The following is a 15100-nucleotide window of genomic DNA, read 5'->3' as shown; positions in this document are numbered from 1 at the left end:
AAATCAGCAATTCCACTGGGAAAAACACATATTTTGTAATTTGATCAAGCTGTTGCAATTACCACATCAACTTCAGTAAAACATTTCCCTGAATACTAAGTCCTGTTTAAGAACTGGCACTTAGGGTTGCATTCTATCCTGTCACACACTGCCAACAGCATTAGTTCTGTATTGACATGGAGCAGGATACCCCCTATTAAAAAAAGGTATTTTCTCAGAATTTAGCTGGAAGAGGATCTAGGCATTCAAAACAAGATTTAACAAAATACTGTGTATGCTAGCACTTCTTCACTTAGGGGGGAAATAGGAAAATAATGTTTCTAACAGTGACCAGTGGAGAGCATACCCGTTTTTAAATTTAGAAATCACCATCACAGGACCAAAGGACTCTTCCTGGGCAATATACATATGGTCTTCAACATCTGTGAATACAGTGGGTTCCATGAAGAAACCTAAAAAGAGGACAGAACATCTTTTAAAAATGGTAAAAGTGCTCAGTGGTTCCCTATTGTCCAGGCCATCTCTTTGCCATACTTTGAGGTCATAGATAAGCTGCAACTTGAAACAGAAAACAGATATAAATGAAGTATGAATGGAAATGCATGTGTATTAGCACCACAGAAATGTCGATAAAAAGGGTAAAAGACTGGCCTGTATTGATCAGTGACTACACATGCTGTTTCCCTGCCAGGCCAGAAGGTCTGCATGCCACAGACCAGGTGACTCCTCAGGAGAAGACCCTGTACTCTGACAGCAGGAAGACAAGGTTACAGCATGTCACAGAGACCACTGTAGCCATAAAGATCTGTAAATTCCAAAAAGATAAATACATTCTTGAGACAAAGGATTGCCTCATAATGACTGTTCATTTCTGAAGGGTGTAAAGACCTGTCCAAAAGCTAGCTCATCACTGCCAATCAAGAACTGTCCTGGTGTTATAAACAAGCAATCCTATGTCTTGGTTTGTATTCCACTTTGAGTGAGTTAAATCAGTTTCAGAGATTTTATATAAATGCTCTTTCCTTCCCTAAGATTTTCCATTTAGTTCTTTTACACAGATTTCCTATAGTTACAAGTCTCCACTTTAATTTTATTTAGGGATGTAATCATTATGTTTTGAAACTCTGATTTAAATGTTTCTTCTTCATTATTAATGAAGGACAGATGTCCATGAGAAAACATTGGGTTTGTGTCTGCCCACTGAACTTGGCGTGCATGTTGTCTATACAGAAGCAAAAAAAGCTTTTGACAGTAATACCTCTGCTAGTAGTTTCCTCAGTCAGCTTTAGTGTTAGTGTAATCCAAAATTATACTTTTGGCTCTTGACAGTTCAAGGGTGTTGCAAAAAAAAAACTTAACAGGAATAAATAAGCAAAACATTCCCACACAGATTAGACTCTGATTCAATGTCACAACTTACACTTCAGCTGCACAGCTTCTCATAATGTGAGACTTGAAAGCCCTGTGGTATTGTGAGCTCACCTGGTACAGTTCCCATGATATTGCAGCTTCACATAATGCAGCTGAGACAATCGTGGTGGCTCTTACATGAAGTGTAAAAGTTCCAAATACCTCTGAAAAGTATTTTACCTGGTCTACGTACTTGTCTTCCTCCGTACACAAGAGTGGCTCCTTCTTTTACTCCAGTTTCACAGTATTGCAGCAGCTTTTCCAAATGTGCCTTGTGATTTTGTGGACCATGATCTGTAGATCTGTCAAGTGGGTCACCAATTTTCATCTTTTTTATTTCTTCAACCTATGGGTTACCCAATTAAAATGAAGTTACATGACATAACAAATAGTTGTTAAAGTGATCAGAGATTCATGATGCTATATTTTTTGTGCTATGAAGATAAACTCTAAAAAAGCTCCCTTTTTAAAATGAGGCTTTGTCTTTTGTTTCTAATCTCTAGTTACTTCTGAAAGTTTTTGATGCAGTGCTCATGTATATATTCTCTTCTGCTATTAGGACAGGCATGTAAAATGTTAGCTTTTACCAGTGGTAAATCAGTTATGACAGTGGTTTCCTGTTCTTGAGCAAAATAAATGAATTCTCCAACGGTACAGTGTGGTGACTACTGGATTTTTAGTAATGACCTTTGTACTATTCTAGGTATACTTCCAATATGCCTTTTTTTAAACTTCACAGCAGTCTTCTTCAATCACATTGACCTAAGTTCAGTAATTATTTTCAATCTTACTTTCCTAGTCAAATATGAGCTATCACTGAAGGTACAGTATCTATTTAAATGTCACTTATCTATGCATTACTGATGGAAATATCTCTCTTCAATGCTTCCTTTTAACCCTGTAAGAAGTTCCTGATAAGCAGCAAATCAATAACAAGAAATTAAGCAACTGAAAATAAGAAATGTGTCTATAAAACTAGTGGATCTTTCTGCCACAGTAAAACATTACTTAAACTTTAGTCCTTGAATATCTTACCACTTTACTAACAAACTCATCATGGATTGATTCTTCCACGAACAACCTGCCAGCTGCAATGCAGTTTTCTCCTTTGTTGAAATATACTGCTCCCATACCCTGTTTGGGGAAAAAACCATTAATATTTATGTGCATCCTTTTGTTCAGTCTCCTTTTCATTCTGTTCCCTTGGGTTCCATTCAGTGTTTGTGACTTTCAGACTGATCTCATAACTTCTGTGGAGACACACAGCTCAGGATGAACCCTTGAGAACTGCTCTTTCCCTTTCCATCAGCCTTCCACAGAAACACTGGCTGCAGCATCACATGGAAGAGGGCTGGTAGCATGACCACTAAATATAAAACTGTGCTAATCCACTAAGCTATGCTGCTTGTGTCAAAAGTCCCATGGAACTGGGTGAACATTTACCAAACTCTAATCTGCAGAGAATCTCCTATTCCGAGAGTATGGATTCAGACCCCATGCAGTTTATTCCTTTTTATTTGCCAAGAACTGATATCTACCATTGATTTTCCAGGGGCTTAGGGAGATGAGGGAAGTAAGAGCAGGACAAATAAAAATCCTAAAAAGTAGTTTCCTGGCAGCTGGAAAGGCCTAGGGTCCTGGCATTGGTAGGTATAACCAGAAACATGTGTCAGTGTCGAGTATGTGGCAAAAATGCATTGATTCACAATCATTTAAAGCCAGCAATGCCAGGAATAGGCCAGGCTCTGCATCACCCACTCACTTGTACAGGTGAGAACAGTGGTGGGGTCAAGCAGTGCACTGACTGCAAAGTTCCAGCTTTTATTATTTTCCATATATACTTCACTGTGCAGTCACTCAGACTCTTGTCCTGCCAAAACCGGTGGAAGTGTATAATAGTTTCTTCCTGGTAGCAGTACCTACTTAGGCTGCTTTAGAGAGTTTACAGAAATACACTTTGGTTAAGAATAGTATGGAAGAACTTTCTTTACTTCTCAGTGAGCAAACTGCATCCAATGTCATTTTGATGAATCAGATTACCTGAGCAGGAAATAAGCTCCCTAAATCCACTCAATTTCTCATTTGCACATCTTCTTTATGAGCTTTAAACATTATGGCTGGTTGGGAAGGTGAATTATTATGGCTGATGATGAATGAAGAACTATATGCCAACAGGGAGCTCAATTCTTTGTCTTGTTGTCTTTTCTAATGTATATTTCTTGTAGTATCGATTCCTGCCTTTTTGGTGCAACATGGACAGTTTAATCGTGCTGACATAAAGAAACATCCTGTAGGAAAGGAATCTGAGTCTGTTTTCTAACAAATTGCATGGTTTTTCATGCAAGGACTCCCTGGTAGGTTCTCTGGCAAGTTAAGAAGAATATTGCAGTACTGTAAGGATGTATCACAGAAGCTTTGAATATATTTTACTTTGAAATAACATTACCATTTTTACAGCTCTGTCAAGTTCACAGTCGCTGAATATGATCAATGGTGATTTACCACCAAGTTCAAGAGAAACTTTCTTCAGATTAGCAGCTGCACTGTAAAAAATAAAAATAATCATAGAAACCCATTTTTTTAATATCTTATTTCATTATTTCCTCTGAATCAAATCTTAGTGAAAATGTATAAACCTCTTATTTTCCAATAGTGACTTCATAGAATTATACATAGCAGTAAACAACCATATGCAGCTATGCTTTTTCATTACTGCTGCATGCACAATATAGCTAATAGGATACTTCACAACTAGATTAAGCAGTGTTTATTTATGAATCTTTTGCTGAAAGTACCTCTTCATGATCTGTTTACCAGTTGGTGTTGAACCAGTGAATCCAACTTTGCGAACATCTGGATGTTCAGACAGGTGCTGTCCCACTAAGCCACCTATCAGGGTGAGGAAGGAAAACAGTGTAACAGGACAGTATACAAGGAATTTTTACTACTCCAGCAGCAGCAGCATTGTAACACAAGAGGAGCTAACAATATGTCAATCAAGTACAATAAGACATCATTATTTATATTTACAGCTTTTTTCATATCGCTATGAAATATTTCATATTAGTTAACTTGGATCATATTAGTACCTCCAAATTCCCCCATGTGTTTAGACTAAAGAATTTCCCAATATTCCACTGTATGTGGAATTATCTAATTTGTAACCAAGCCTGACCCATAGAGTTGCTCTGCCACTTTTCTTCCTTGGGGGAAGGAGGAAAATGGTGACATCAGGTAACACAGTATGGACTGTGACTTACCTATAGTGATCAATATGCATCTTAGCAACTTGCTATAAGTCTCACAGTCACATTTAAATACTTCCAAGTGATGATAAGATTAGGAGAAAAATTAAGTTTTACAATCAAGTGAAACACGTTTCTCTGTAACATATTCTTTTCCAGACTGTTCATGCTATTTGTGTGAATTTGCAAAGGGCATAGGCTGACAGCTCTTAGCAACAACTAGAGCCAGGTGACATACAAATTTTTCCAATTCTCTTCTGAAAATATGTGAATTCACTGTATGACATAGGTGCAAGTCTATTACCTGTGGAGATACATGCACTTATGTAATAGGCAAAGTCCTAGTTCACCAGTTTTAACATGACCTTCTCTTCCCAGAAAAATGATTAATTGAAGTTTTACCTGAACCAGGCAGAATATTTATAACACCTTTAGGAAATCCGGCTTTAGCTGAGAGTTCTGCAAACTTCAAGGAAGTCAGAGGTGTGACCTAAGTAGAAACATTTGGATTAGGTCTCCTATTTTAATTAAACGTGTGATGATATCTTTTACATGCAATACCTCTTAGTTTTGATACAACATTCCCCTTCTTACAGTATTGACAAATTAAAAGGGATGGCTTCTTGTGGAAAATAATTCATTCTTGAAAATGAGAGTAACACCAGAGCAGAATTGGAGACAATCAGGACCTTGTATCATCGTGGCAATTTGTATTATTATACATGCACTTTAAAACATATGGCACAGTCAACCTATGGGTACATATGACAGATCAATCTATGGGTGAAATCTGCTAGATTGCCTGAATTATTTTTCCTGAACACCTGAGCACCTGGGCCACTTGTATATTCCTTTTTGCTTTTACCTGAGCTGGCTTGAGTACGAGTGTGTTTCCTGCAGCCAAGCACGCTGCGCTCTTCCATGCAAGCATCATCAGTGGGTAATTCCAGGGAATAATAATTGCACAGACACTTAAAGTAGGGAAAAAACAGGGAAAGATCACATACTTGGTGGTAACTTTTCAACAGCTCGTCTGCATGTCAAGGCTGTCACTATGAAGAAAAAAGTGATGCTTACCCTATTGGCTCTTTCTTGGTGAATGTTAGATTATGGTTTGGTCGGGCCTGATTAATTGGAATTGTAGCACCCTAAAAGACAGAGGAGGGATAAAATCTTCATACTGTTTAATAATTTTTATTTAAGTCAATTTGTCATGTAAGTATGTTTTGGAAAGCTCCACAGTATGCTTCAAAACCACAAGCATTTTTGCACCAGGGAAAGGAGTGGGGATTCTTCTACTGTATGATTTCCTACTGCAGATATTGTAATCAACTCCTGGATGAAATAAAAGTATAGATAACAATAGCATGGAAGAACATAAAGGGAGGGTCTGATAGACAAAAAAGAGCTGATTTATATTCTTGATTGTGGATCTTAAAGATACTTGGGGAAATGCTCTTGAACCTGTGCCACAAGCTGTGCCATCAAGCCTTGGTCAGACTGTAGCATAGTACAGCACATCAGTCTCTGCACTTACCTGCATGATGAGCAGGTATTCTGTTCCATGAATAATCAAGTGCTGACTAAGCATGCATATCCACTGTGACACCTCAGCTATTTCTTAGATATTTAGAGTCACATTCTAAACCCATATTCTTCAACTGGAGGTGGACTTCCCTTTTGTATTGACAGGGAGACCCATTCTAGATAAAATTCTAATTATGCTTTAGTTTTCGACTCCTTGATTACTTTTTTGTTTTACTGCTTTTTGGCACTGTTTCAGAAAAACAACAACAAAAAAGAAGAGTAGAGAAGTACTGCCATTGATTATTTCCTTCACATATTCACTTGCCTGAATTTTGTCACACCATCCCGCGAAGTATCTGAATGTTTGCACAGACATTCCAATATGAGTCTTCAAAGCTAAAGTGTAGACAGCTCCTGAGTCAAGAGACTCTATTGTTGCCAACTCTTCTTGATGTTCTTCCATCAGGTCTGCAAGTCTAATAAAAATGTTAAAAACCCACATCAAAGAGAAATGGCATCTAACCACTGACAACCTAAAATTATATTGGGTATGGCAAAGAAGCGTAATTAAAAAACCATTCCCACTGAATCTGGAGGTGGAGTACTGGAGCAACTGCTTCCTGACATCAGTAAGGGACTGAACAATTGCCCATTAGTGTGCAAATGTCTTCACATTGGCTGTAGCAGACACTGAATGAAGACATGAACAGTATAAACTTACCTGATTTGTTCAATTATGAATTTTTAAATAAAATCATAATTAGATTTTTTTTTCCGTTGTACTATAAGGAGCCAGTTATAGAAAGTAAGACCAGTAAGTCAGAAAGCAAACACACAATAACAGGGAATGTCAAGTAATCAAAAGTACCAAGGAGGAGTAGTCAGGATTCTTGCTTAAGATTTGAGAAATCTAGCTTCATAATGCTGGTTTGTATTGTCTGAACTTGGACTAAAATCCTTAAATGTTAGAAGCTTCAAAGGCATCCACATGTCCAAAGACAAAGCTCCTAAGCTGTAATACAAATTGAATTTTACATGCCTTGGTACATTTGAAAATCTCTCGATGGTCTCCTTGGGCCTCAAGTTCTCCATCAGTTAGATTTATGAAACAACACAGTGAGGTGTAAGCAGGACAGTGGTAAATACTACTAAGCTGATAATAACTATCAGATTGTCTCAAAAATGCATCTGCACAGAATGATACCTATACTTATGAGGCACTACTGTTATTTTAGTGGTCCCTTGTTCAGGTCTGTTTTGCATCAATTAATTTTCACATTCAGTCCTTCACATTCGCATTCTTTTACATGCATCAATGTTTTTCTTAAGCTTCCTTCTGTGATTTGGTACTCAGATGTATAATCAATGCTTCCATGTGATTTTAAGAGCTTAAAAAAGTGCATCTTGAGATCCCATAAAGAGAATTCAAAATGGGGAGTGAAACCTATTTTTCCATCATGTAAATTCTGCCCATTTAAAGCATTTGCAGAGATGTGGAAAAATGCTCTTTAATATCTGTTTTAACTGTATCTTGTAGACTCAGCTACAGGTCAGGGCATTGGCAGCATTGTGTAAAAGAATGGATATGGCATTCCATATGGCAGGGACAAAGGAGAAAGTTCCATTTAAAGTGTGCTTAATATCTTCTATAAATGATTTCTTAAGATGAAGTAGCAGAGCTAGGAGCTTTAATGGTACAAACCTTCTCTTTGGTTCAGCACTCAAAATCTCTAGTTTGAACAGATGCCAGAGAGAAGGAGCCTTATTTGAATTAAGGTGGTCCAGAGAGAGCCTTTATTTGTACTGGGAATGGTTTGCAACACAAATACTCTGCTACAGCTATCCTAAAGAGCCAGTCACCTAAGCAAAGAGTTTAATCCAAAAATCACCTATGCAGTGTAGGGGAGCCACATTTTCCATATACCCAATGTAGTTATGTTTGCAAATTGCAAGCATAAAACACAGAGTGATAGCTCTAAGACCTTAAAAATTTCTCTTCAGGGCAGAGTTAACTTGGGCTCTCAAGCACTCTACATTCCTAATAGAAATTAAACACAAGTTTGTGCATGCTTTGAATATGTGCACACTTGTGAAAAATTTAAGTGACCAGGTGTATTAAATGTTCAGTTCTGACTTGCCCATTTTCTGTTGTGATGACTACTCAACTCTTTAAAAGAGTCCTACAGGCCTTTTTCCACAGCCTGGTCACACATGTTATAAGACAAGTAGAATTTCTGGCTTTGCTTTCATTCTCTTTTGCTAAGATGCCTGCAATGTCTTGTAAAACGTGGTATTTTTTGATACTTTTTTATTTTTTATTATATCTACGTGGTTCATAAGGATATGGTAAGAGGGGAGAGGAATTCACATCCAAAGCATTCCACTACATAAAAAGTCCTACAGCTCTATTAATGTGATAACAAATCATTTGCTGCATACACTAAGCAAAACATATTGACTTGCCTGAATATGTTTTCTCAAGTGCAGCATCACGTTTCCCTGTGCTTCTCTTCCTTAGCTGCTAGAGGACAGACATGGAATGCATTCCCTACTCTTTCCTATCTTGTTAGGCTGAACCCTTATGGGGACAGGATCATCTTCTGATTGCATATTCCAAACCTCTGAATCAGATGGATCTTTAGTTTTCCGAATCCTCACAGATCATATGCAGAGAGCAGTGACCCACCCCTGCACCCAGCCAAACTGCCAGACTGTTGTTTTGCCTTGCTATCCAAATGCACAGCCTGCCACCAACTTGCAGCTGCCAACTGTGTCACTGATCCTGCTTCTCCTGTGTATTCTAATGCCCAGGGCAAGCCTACTGGCACAGCACAATAAAAGCTTGGCATGCTACTGGAGACTGTATTTTTTGAAGGTGAAAAGAATTCCTTCTTTTCCCTATAGATAAACATGCAGTCTCCTCAGCACAATTTACTTGGCCAGGAGGTCCATGTTGATGAATCTGCAAACTACACCCTGCAAAGGAAAGTTGTTCCATACACAGGATCTGCTCCTTTATGAGCTCCTTTACTCATGTCTGCCCATTCATTTGCATGTTCTAGAACTGAAAAAGCAAGGAAAGCTCTTCATATAGCTCCACAAAAGAAGTTTTCTTTATAGGGAAGCTCTGAAGCTTCTAGTCATCTGCAGTTCACAAGACAGTGTTCTCCCTGTGCTTGCTGTCAGGCACCAGAAGCATCATGCTGAGTATGGAGAATCTATAATAATTGGGCTTTTATTAGTTGCCTCCAGTATCACTCACAGTATATAGCCAGCATGACCATCTTTCCATCAAAACCCATCATTAAAATACCATTCATTCAGCTTATCTTCTGAACCAATAATAACAGAGACTAAATGAGAACCAGACATTCTCTTGACGCAGTGAAACAGATACAAGAGAGAAGTGTCTCAGATAAATATTGGATTCAGCTTAGAGAATTTCTGCACAGAACAATTCTTCCACTACTGACCTTAACACATTTCCTAGAGTGGGTCTTTAGCCTGGTGAGAAGTATACTAGAATACAATTCTGGAAAAATCTAGCATCAGTTAAAGTCTATTTCAAAATTCATGGCAATGTAGTTGTTTTTTTACTCTATGGAGTACAGATGCAGGCAAACTTAGCAAGGTAAAATCTCTGCCTACCTAACCCAGGTAGGCTCTCTCTTTAAAACTTAGCCTCGCTTCTACAGAAGCGTAAGGATTTTACAAGGGAATTTTCAATCCTTGCAACAAAACTCATGTAGATAAAATTAAGCCACCAAGTATTTAAAACACATTTTCCTCAAATGCTTTGTTTCCATTCATAAATAATTATGAAAGAATGGTGGTAGTGAGACAACACAAGATTCTTCTCTGCCACAAGGAAGACTGGCCAGCTAAGATTTGAGGGTGAAGAAAATCAGGGGATGAACAGATGGCTAGTCTGGATCCTCTGACAGTAGTATTATGAATATCCATCATATTCAGAAAATGTATACAACAATTTTCAGAGAAACAAACCAGTAAGATTTGAGAAAATGAAACAAACACAAGCTGTCCTTTACATACCTGTACATGAGCTGCCCTCTTTCCCTTGCATTCATTCTTCCCCATTCACCATTTTCAAATGCCTCCTTTGCTGCTGCCACTGCTTTGTCAACATCAGCCAGCGAAGCAGAAGATACACTGGCTATAATCTGTCCAAAGGGAGCCTTGTGTTAGCTCAAAATGAAACTTTGGGATGAAGAGTGTTACTCCTGGATTCGAGATTCCTAGATTTTTCTTCTTCTCCAAAGCAAGGTGCATTGTCCCACTGGGTTTCACCCTCTCTTTCCGTATGTAAAACCAGTGTGATACTACAAAAGCTGACAACCTTTATATGTGGTGTTAGGGTCTAATATCTAAACATCCTAAAACAACTCCCACATCTTCTGTTTCTAAGGAATGGAGCTTCTGTTACCATAAACCACCATAAACACATAGCATTTTATGATGATTGTGTTCCATAAATACACACATTGTAAATTCAAATACAGAATTGTTGCAACTTTTATTCCATTCTATAATGAGTTTCAGGAAAAGTGTCAGAGTCTGACTTCCAATGATAGAGAAATTTGTGTTGTTGATTTCAGCAGAATTTATTTACTCTAGAATTAAATGACAATTACATGGACATCAGAATATCTTCTCTTATTTAATTCATAGTTGCTCAACCAAGATTCAGTAGTTCAGGACTGAAGTGCAACTGTATATATTTTCCTATTGAGAAGTTATTCTTCTTACTGGAAATTTAGTGGGACAATTTAATGTCACACTGACATCACACTTGTAAAAAAAGTAAAAAAAAAAGAAGTTGATTACTGACAGGACATATATATTCAATATCCTAAAAGAAACACTTCCTTAGAAACTAAACTTCAGCAAAGTTTGAACGAGAATGAAAGCAAGGTAAAACATACAGGTAGGTATGGAAATTGATGTAATAATTGAAGTGGAAGTAGGTTATTTTTGCTTTGCAGCTTGTCTGAAATGGAAAAAGTGTAGAATAAACAAGCTGTGAAATAAATTGAAACAAAAATTATTTCAAGAGGTTGTTTAATATGTACTGTATAGTTTTAAAATTAGCAATATTCAGGTAATGGTTTAGATTTTTTAATAGACCGAAAAAATGAAATAAACTGGTACTGATCATATTTAGAAATTACTTACTGATCCATCTGCTGGATTTACAGTGTCATATGTTTTTCCATCATCAGCATTTATAAATTGCCCATTTATGAAACACTGGTATGGCATATTCACAGTCATGTTGTTAATATTTTTTGAAACCTGAGTGAAATAAACAACAAATTAATTTATTTTTTTCATAACTGATATTTTAATGTGGCTTAACAAGCTTTTGATATCTGCAGCCAATATCCAGATGCATTTTAGTGTTTATATATGGCTGTCAGAAGTAAAATGTAATGGAAACCATATTCTCCCTCAATGCTAATGACCATGCTCTGAGCCAGTTAAGCAGATTTCTGTATTTTTTTATCCCTGGATCTCTATGTTTAAACCAATACTAAACCCTGGTTAAGACTGATCTTAATGTAGTTGAATCAAATGCATAATTCTCAGATTCAAGAAAACCTGACTTCCTTAATGACTTAAAAAACTATGGAATCCTCCTTTCACGTAAATTTTTCAAACAGATTCTTAGGAGAAAATTCTGGCACTGTACCCCTGAAAAGCAGAGGGTCAAGAATCAAACTGACTGAAGCACAGTGGCAGGACAGTGCAGGGGAGGTAGGAATATGTGCCCACGTGTGAGCTGCTCTACCACATGGTCTTGATCTCCTGGATTCTGGAATGCTGTAAGTGGCATTACATATACACTTCCATTCCAAAAGGCAAATATATAAAAGTTTGTATAACCAAATATTTGTTTGCTTCTCTACAGCATCAAGCAGTCTAATAAAATCCATTGTCTACTCTTCCCTAAAGCCCAAGAAAGATTAAGCAATAAATGGAAAATAAAAGGTCTTACATAATCAATTACTAACTCTTCCTCTTTGTCTTCTCCTCTGAATTTTCTGACAGCCATTTGAATAAAATCTGCAAACTTGGTGGCCATATACACATCTTCACTCTGTAGTTGAAGTCCGCTATATTTCTGTTTGATCTCTTCTAGCATTCTAAAGATTTTGAAGAAAGAATAAATTTACAAATTACAAATCAAAGAATTCTTCAGATAATTGAATCATTAGAAGGTCGAAAGGGATCAAAACTGGGCACCAGTTTTTATGCATGTGAATATGTGTGTATGTTTCTCTGACAACAAGGGCAAAGAAGTTGTTGCATTTTATTGAAACATGTAAGTTTAATTGGGGGTGCTATGGAAAAGAAAATGTCTGTTCTGGAATGCTCTTAGATAAACTTTAGGAAATAAATGACAGATAGAAGATATTGATATACTATTGGAAAACAGTATTTGGGACTACTCTACCAATATGTGGAGGACACTGAGATTGGTAAGTAATAAGCTTGGTAATCAGTTTCTTTAAAAAAACCTGAAATTTGGTTTTATATTATGGCCTGGAATATCTGAGCTGCAAACAGAAGGTGAATGAGGTGACCCAAACCATGAAGAACTCAGTGCACTTGGAAGCATGGGCTCAATTCTCTTTGTGAAAGGTTCCTCTTTCCCTCTGGGGAGCTCTTTGTTTGGATCTCCAATCAGTCCCAACCATGTGGCTGATGTTCCTGAAGTCAACAGGAATTTTCCTTCAGTAGAAAGAGCAGGATCACATCAATACCTCCTAATTTTGGGAGAGGAACTGTACTGTGTTTTCAAAGGTTGAAATAGTTAAGAGTATTGGAAAACATAGCGGGATTATTTTTTTTAACGCTACTTGGTCAACTCTGATTTAAAAGCACAGTGACAACTTCATTTTCATCAACTTTGGCTTCAAAATTTTGTTATTTTGAACATTTTTTTACCTGACAACATGCATAGAGGATGCTCCAGATTTGAAGAAGTCTGTGGAATCCTCAATTGCAGCAACATTGCTTAAAATTCCCTTCCAAATAGCCTAATAATACATAAAAATAACAGAGGCAATAATCAATAATCCTCTAATTGCAAGAAGTATTTATCAAATTGTATTTTCTATGGTATCTGTGCCTACAACATGTATTATGTCAAAGGTTTCCAAAACACAAAATTACTATTCAAGGGTCTAGAACGGTCTAGAGACCTGGTGTCAGACAATAAATTTTTCAGCATAATTAGGTGATCAAAATATATTATTTTGTCCATGATAATTTTACCTTATCAGGCAAGAAATCTGAATGGTACAATGCTACAATTTTCAGGCCCACTTTTAAAAGACTTTTATACTCCAAATAACAACTTCCTATTGCATTATGGAATACGTTGTCCATAGAGGAAGGACAGCCTGGAGCACTTTGTGACTGGATTGATGGCATTTCAGGCCCCTGGGCAGAGCTGATAAGTAGTTTAAGTTGCATACATGAGATGGCGAAATGAATAGTTAAATAACTGTCAATGTAGTATTTCAATTAATTATAATTAGGTTTCAGAGTTAGCAGATAGCGTCATGAACTGATGAGTTTATATTTCTTTTTGCTATTTTCTCAGTCAGTCAATAGCTCCAGGCAGCACTTAGGTTGCTGGCAAGCAGGTTCATGGTAATCTTGAAGCAGCAGTTTAAAATATTAGTGCATCAAGCTGCCTGACCTGTGCCAAAAGTTAATAAACCTGCAGCAGAGTTAGCAAAAGGGAGCACATCTATGACTCATCTGCTCTGGCACAAAACTTTAGTGACAAATGTGGCTTTCAGCTAAGCCCCTGACATTTACTACAGAGGGATGGATTTCAGGAGAGGGTAGAAAAGAGCCTCTTTGGCTATGAGAGCTTTCTGCTCCAGCTGTCCCAAACCTCTGCCAGATAGCCCCTTGCATGTGATTTTGGTAGAAGAGACAGTGCACGCAGGTACAGTGAGGAAACTGCTGCTTTTTGCTTTCAGATTGCTGTTTTAAGACCCCCTGGAGCTTGTCCAACAGGACCACTCTGAGCACATCCTAGTGATTAACACCAGAGTGAAGAAAGGATTGCAGAACTATCCAAGTCTATCCGTGTTGAAAAACTCACTGCTGTGAGGCGAAGGTTCATTTGTTTTTCCTCACTCCCAACTTCATCATTCATAGATATTTACCATAACTGATGCCCCAATCACTGTCTTTGCATCACTTGTATCTGAAAGGAAACCTTGTAAAGTGACGTACGAGTACTCTAGTGAAATCCCAGTTTCACCTGAATTAATGTCAATAGCTAAATGTTCACCCCCATATTGAGTGTCTTGTATCAAAAAACAATTTGCACAACTAAATAAAAGATATGCCTTGCCAATAATAAATATGCAATGCTTTTGTCTGAAGTAATACCCTATTAAAGCAGTTTATTGAACTACCCTAATATCTTCTGCCATCTTTTTCTCCTCCTCTGTAAGTTCCAGGGCAGTTGTTTCATCAGCAGAGAAGTATTTAGATGCAGGAATCATTTTTCCATCTTCAAACTGCAGATTTCTCACTAGTACCTGAAAAATGAGAGGATATGATTTTAAATTGTCTGAGAGGTAAGTACATCCTTATGCAAAGAGTTTTTAGGCATTAATATGGTTATCGGAACAGTAAAATAAATGGCTTGAAGGAAAGTTAATATGATGCAGGTAATTTAGCACAAGCCACTCCTACCTGATTTTCAGACTCTCTTCTGGTATTAGTACATTTTACTCCATATTGGAAATGAACGTGGATTGAATGAGAAGCAAAATATTAATGTCTCCTCTATAGCATCGTGGGGGATTGATAAACTCCAAGTAATAATCTCCAAACTCCAGTCTGTCATTAGTAGCTGTATTTGTGTA

General features: G+C 37.4%; 1 protein-coding gene across 1 annotated transcript in view; it reads right to left on the bottom strand.

Annotated features, from left to right (window-relative positions):
* Nucleotides 1-15100, bottom strand: part of ALDH1L2 (aldehyde dehydrogenase 1 family member L2) — a 35209-nt gene that overhangs the window by 2839 nt on the left and 17270 nt on the right. Inside the window, 14 exon segments of the mRNA XM_050325069.1 lie at nucleotides 347-452; nucleotides 1591-1756; nucleotides 2446-2544; nucleotides 3857-3953; nucleotides 4206-4299; nucleotides 5058-5145; nucleotides 5521-5626; nucleotides 5733-5803; nucleotides 6508-6658; nucleotides 10236-10363; nucleotides 11376-11495; nucleotides 12199-12346; nucleotides 13152-13243; nucleotides 14645-14770. Coding sequence (XP_050181026.1) covers nucleotides 347-452; nucleotides 1591-1756; nucleotides 2446-2544; nucleotides 3857-3953; nucleotides 4206-4299; nucleotides 5058-5145; nucleotides 5521-5626; nucleotides 5733-5803; nucleotides 6508-6658; nucleotides 10236-10363; nucleotides 11376-11495; nucleotides 12199-12346; nucleotides 13152-13243; nucleotides 14645-14770 — 1592 coding nt within the window.

Source organism: Myiozetetes cayanensis, unplaced genomic scaffold (assembly GCF_022539395.1).
Source record: "Myiozetetes cayanensis isolate MyiCay16 unplaced genomic scaffold, myiCay2020 scf3, whole genome shotgun sequence".
In the NCBI taxonomy this organism is placed as follows: domain Eukaryota; kingdom Metazoa; phylum Chordata; class Aves; order Passeriformes; family Tyrannidae; genus Myiozetetes; species Myiozetetes cayanensis.
Note: the sequence above shows the minus strand (reverse complement) of the source record. Positions and strands in the feature narration are given on the sequence as shown.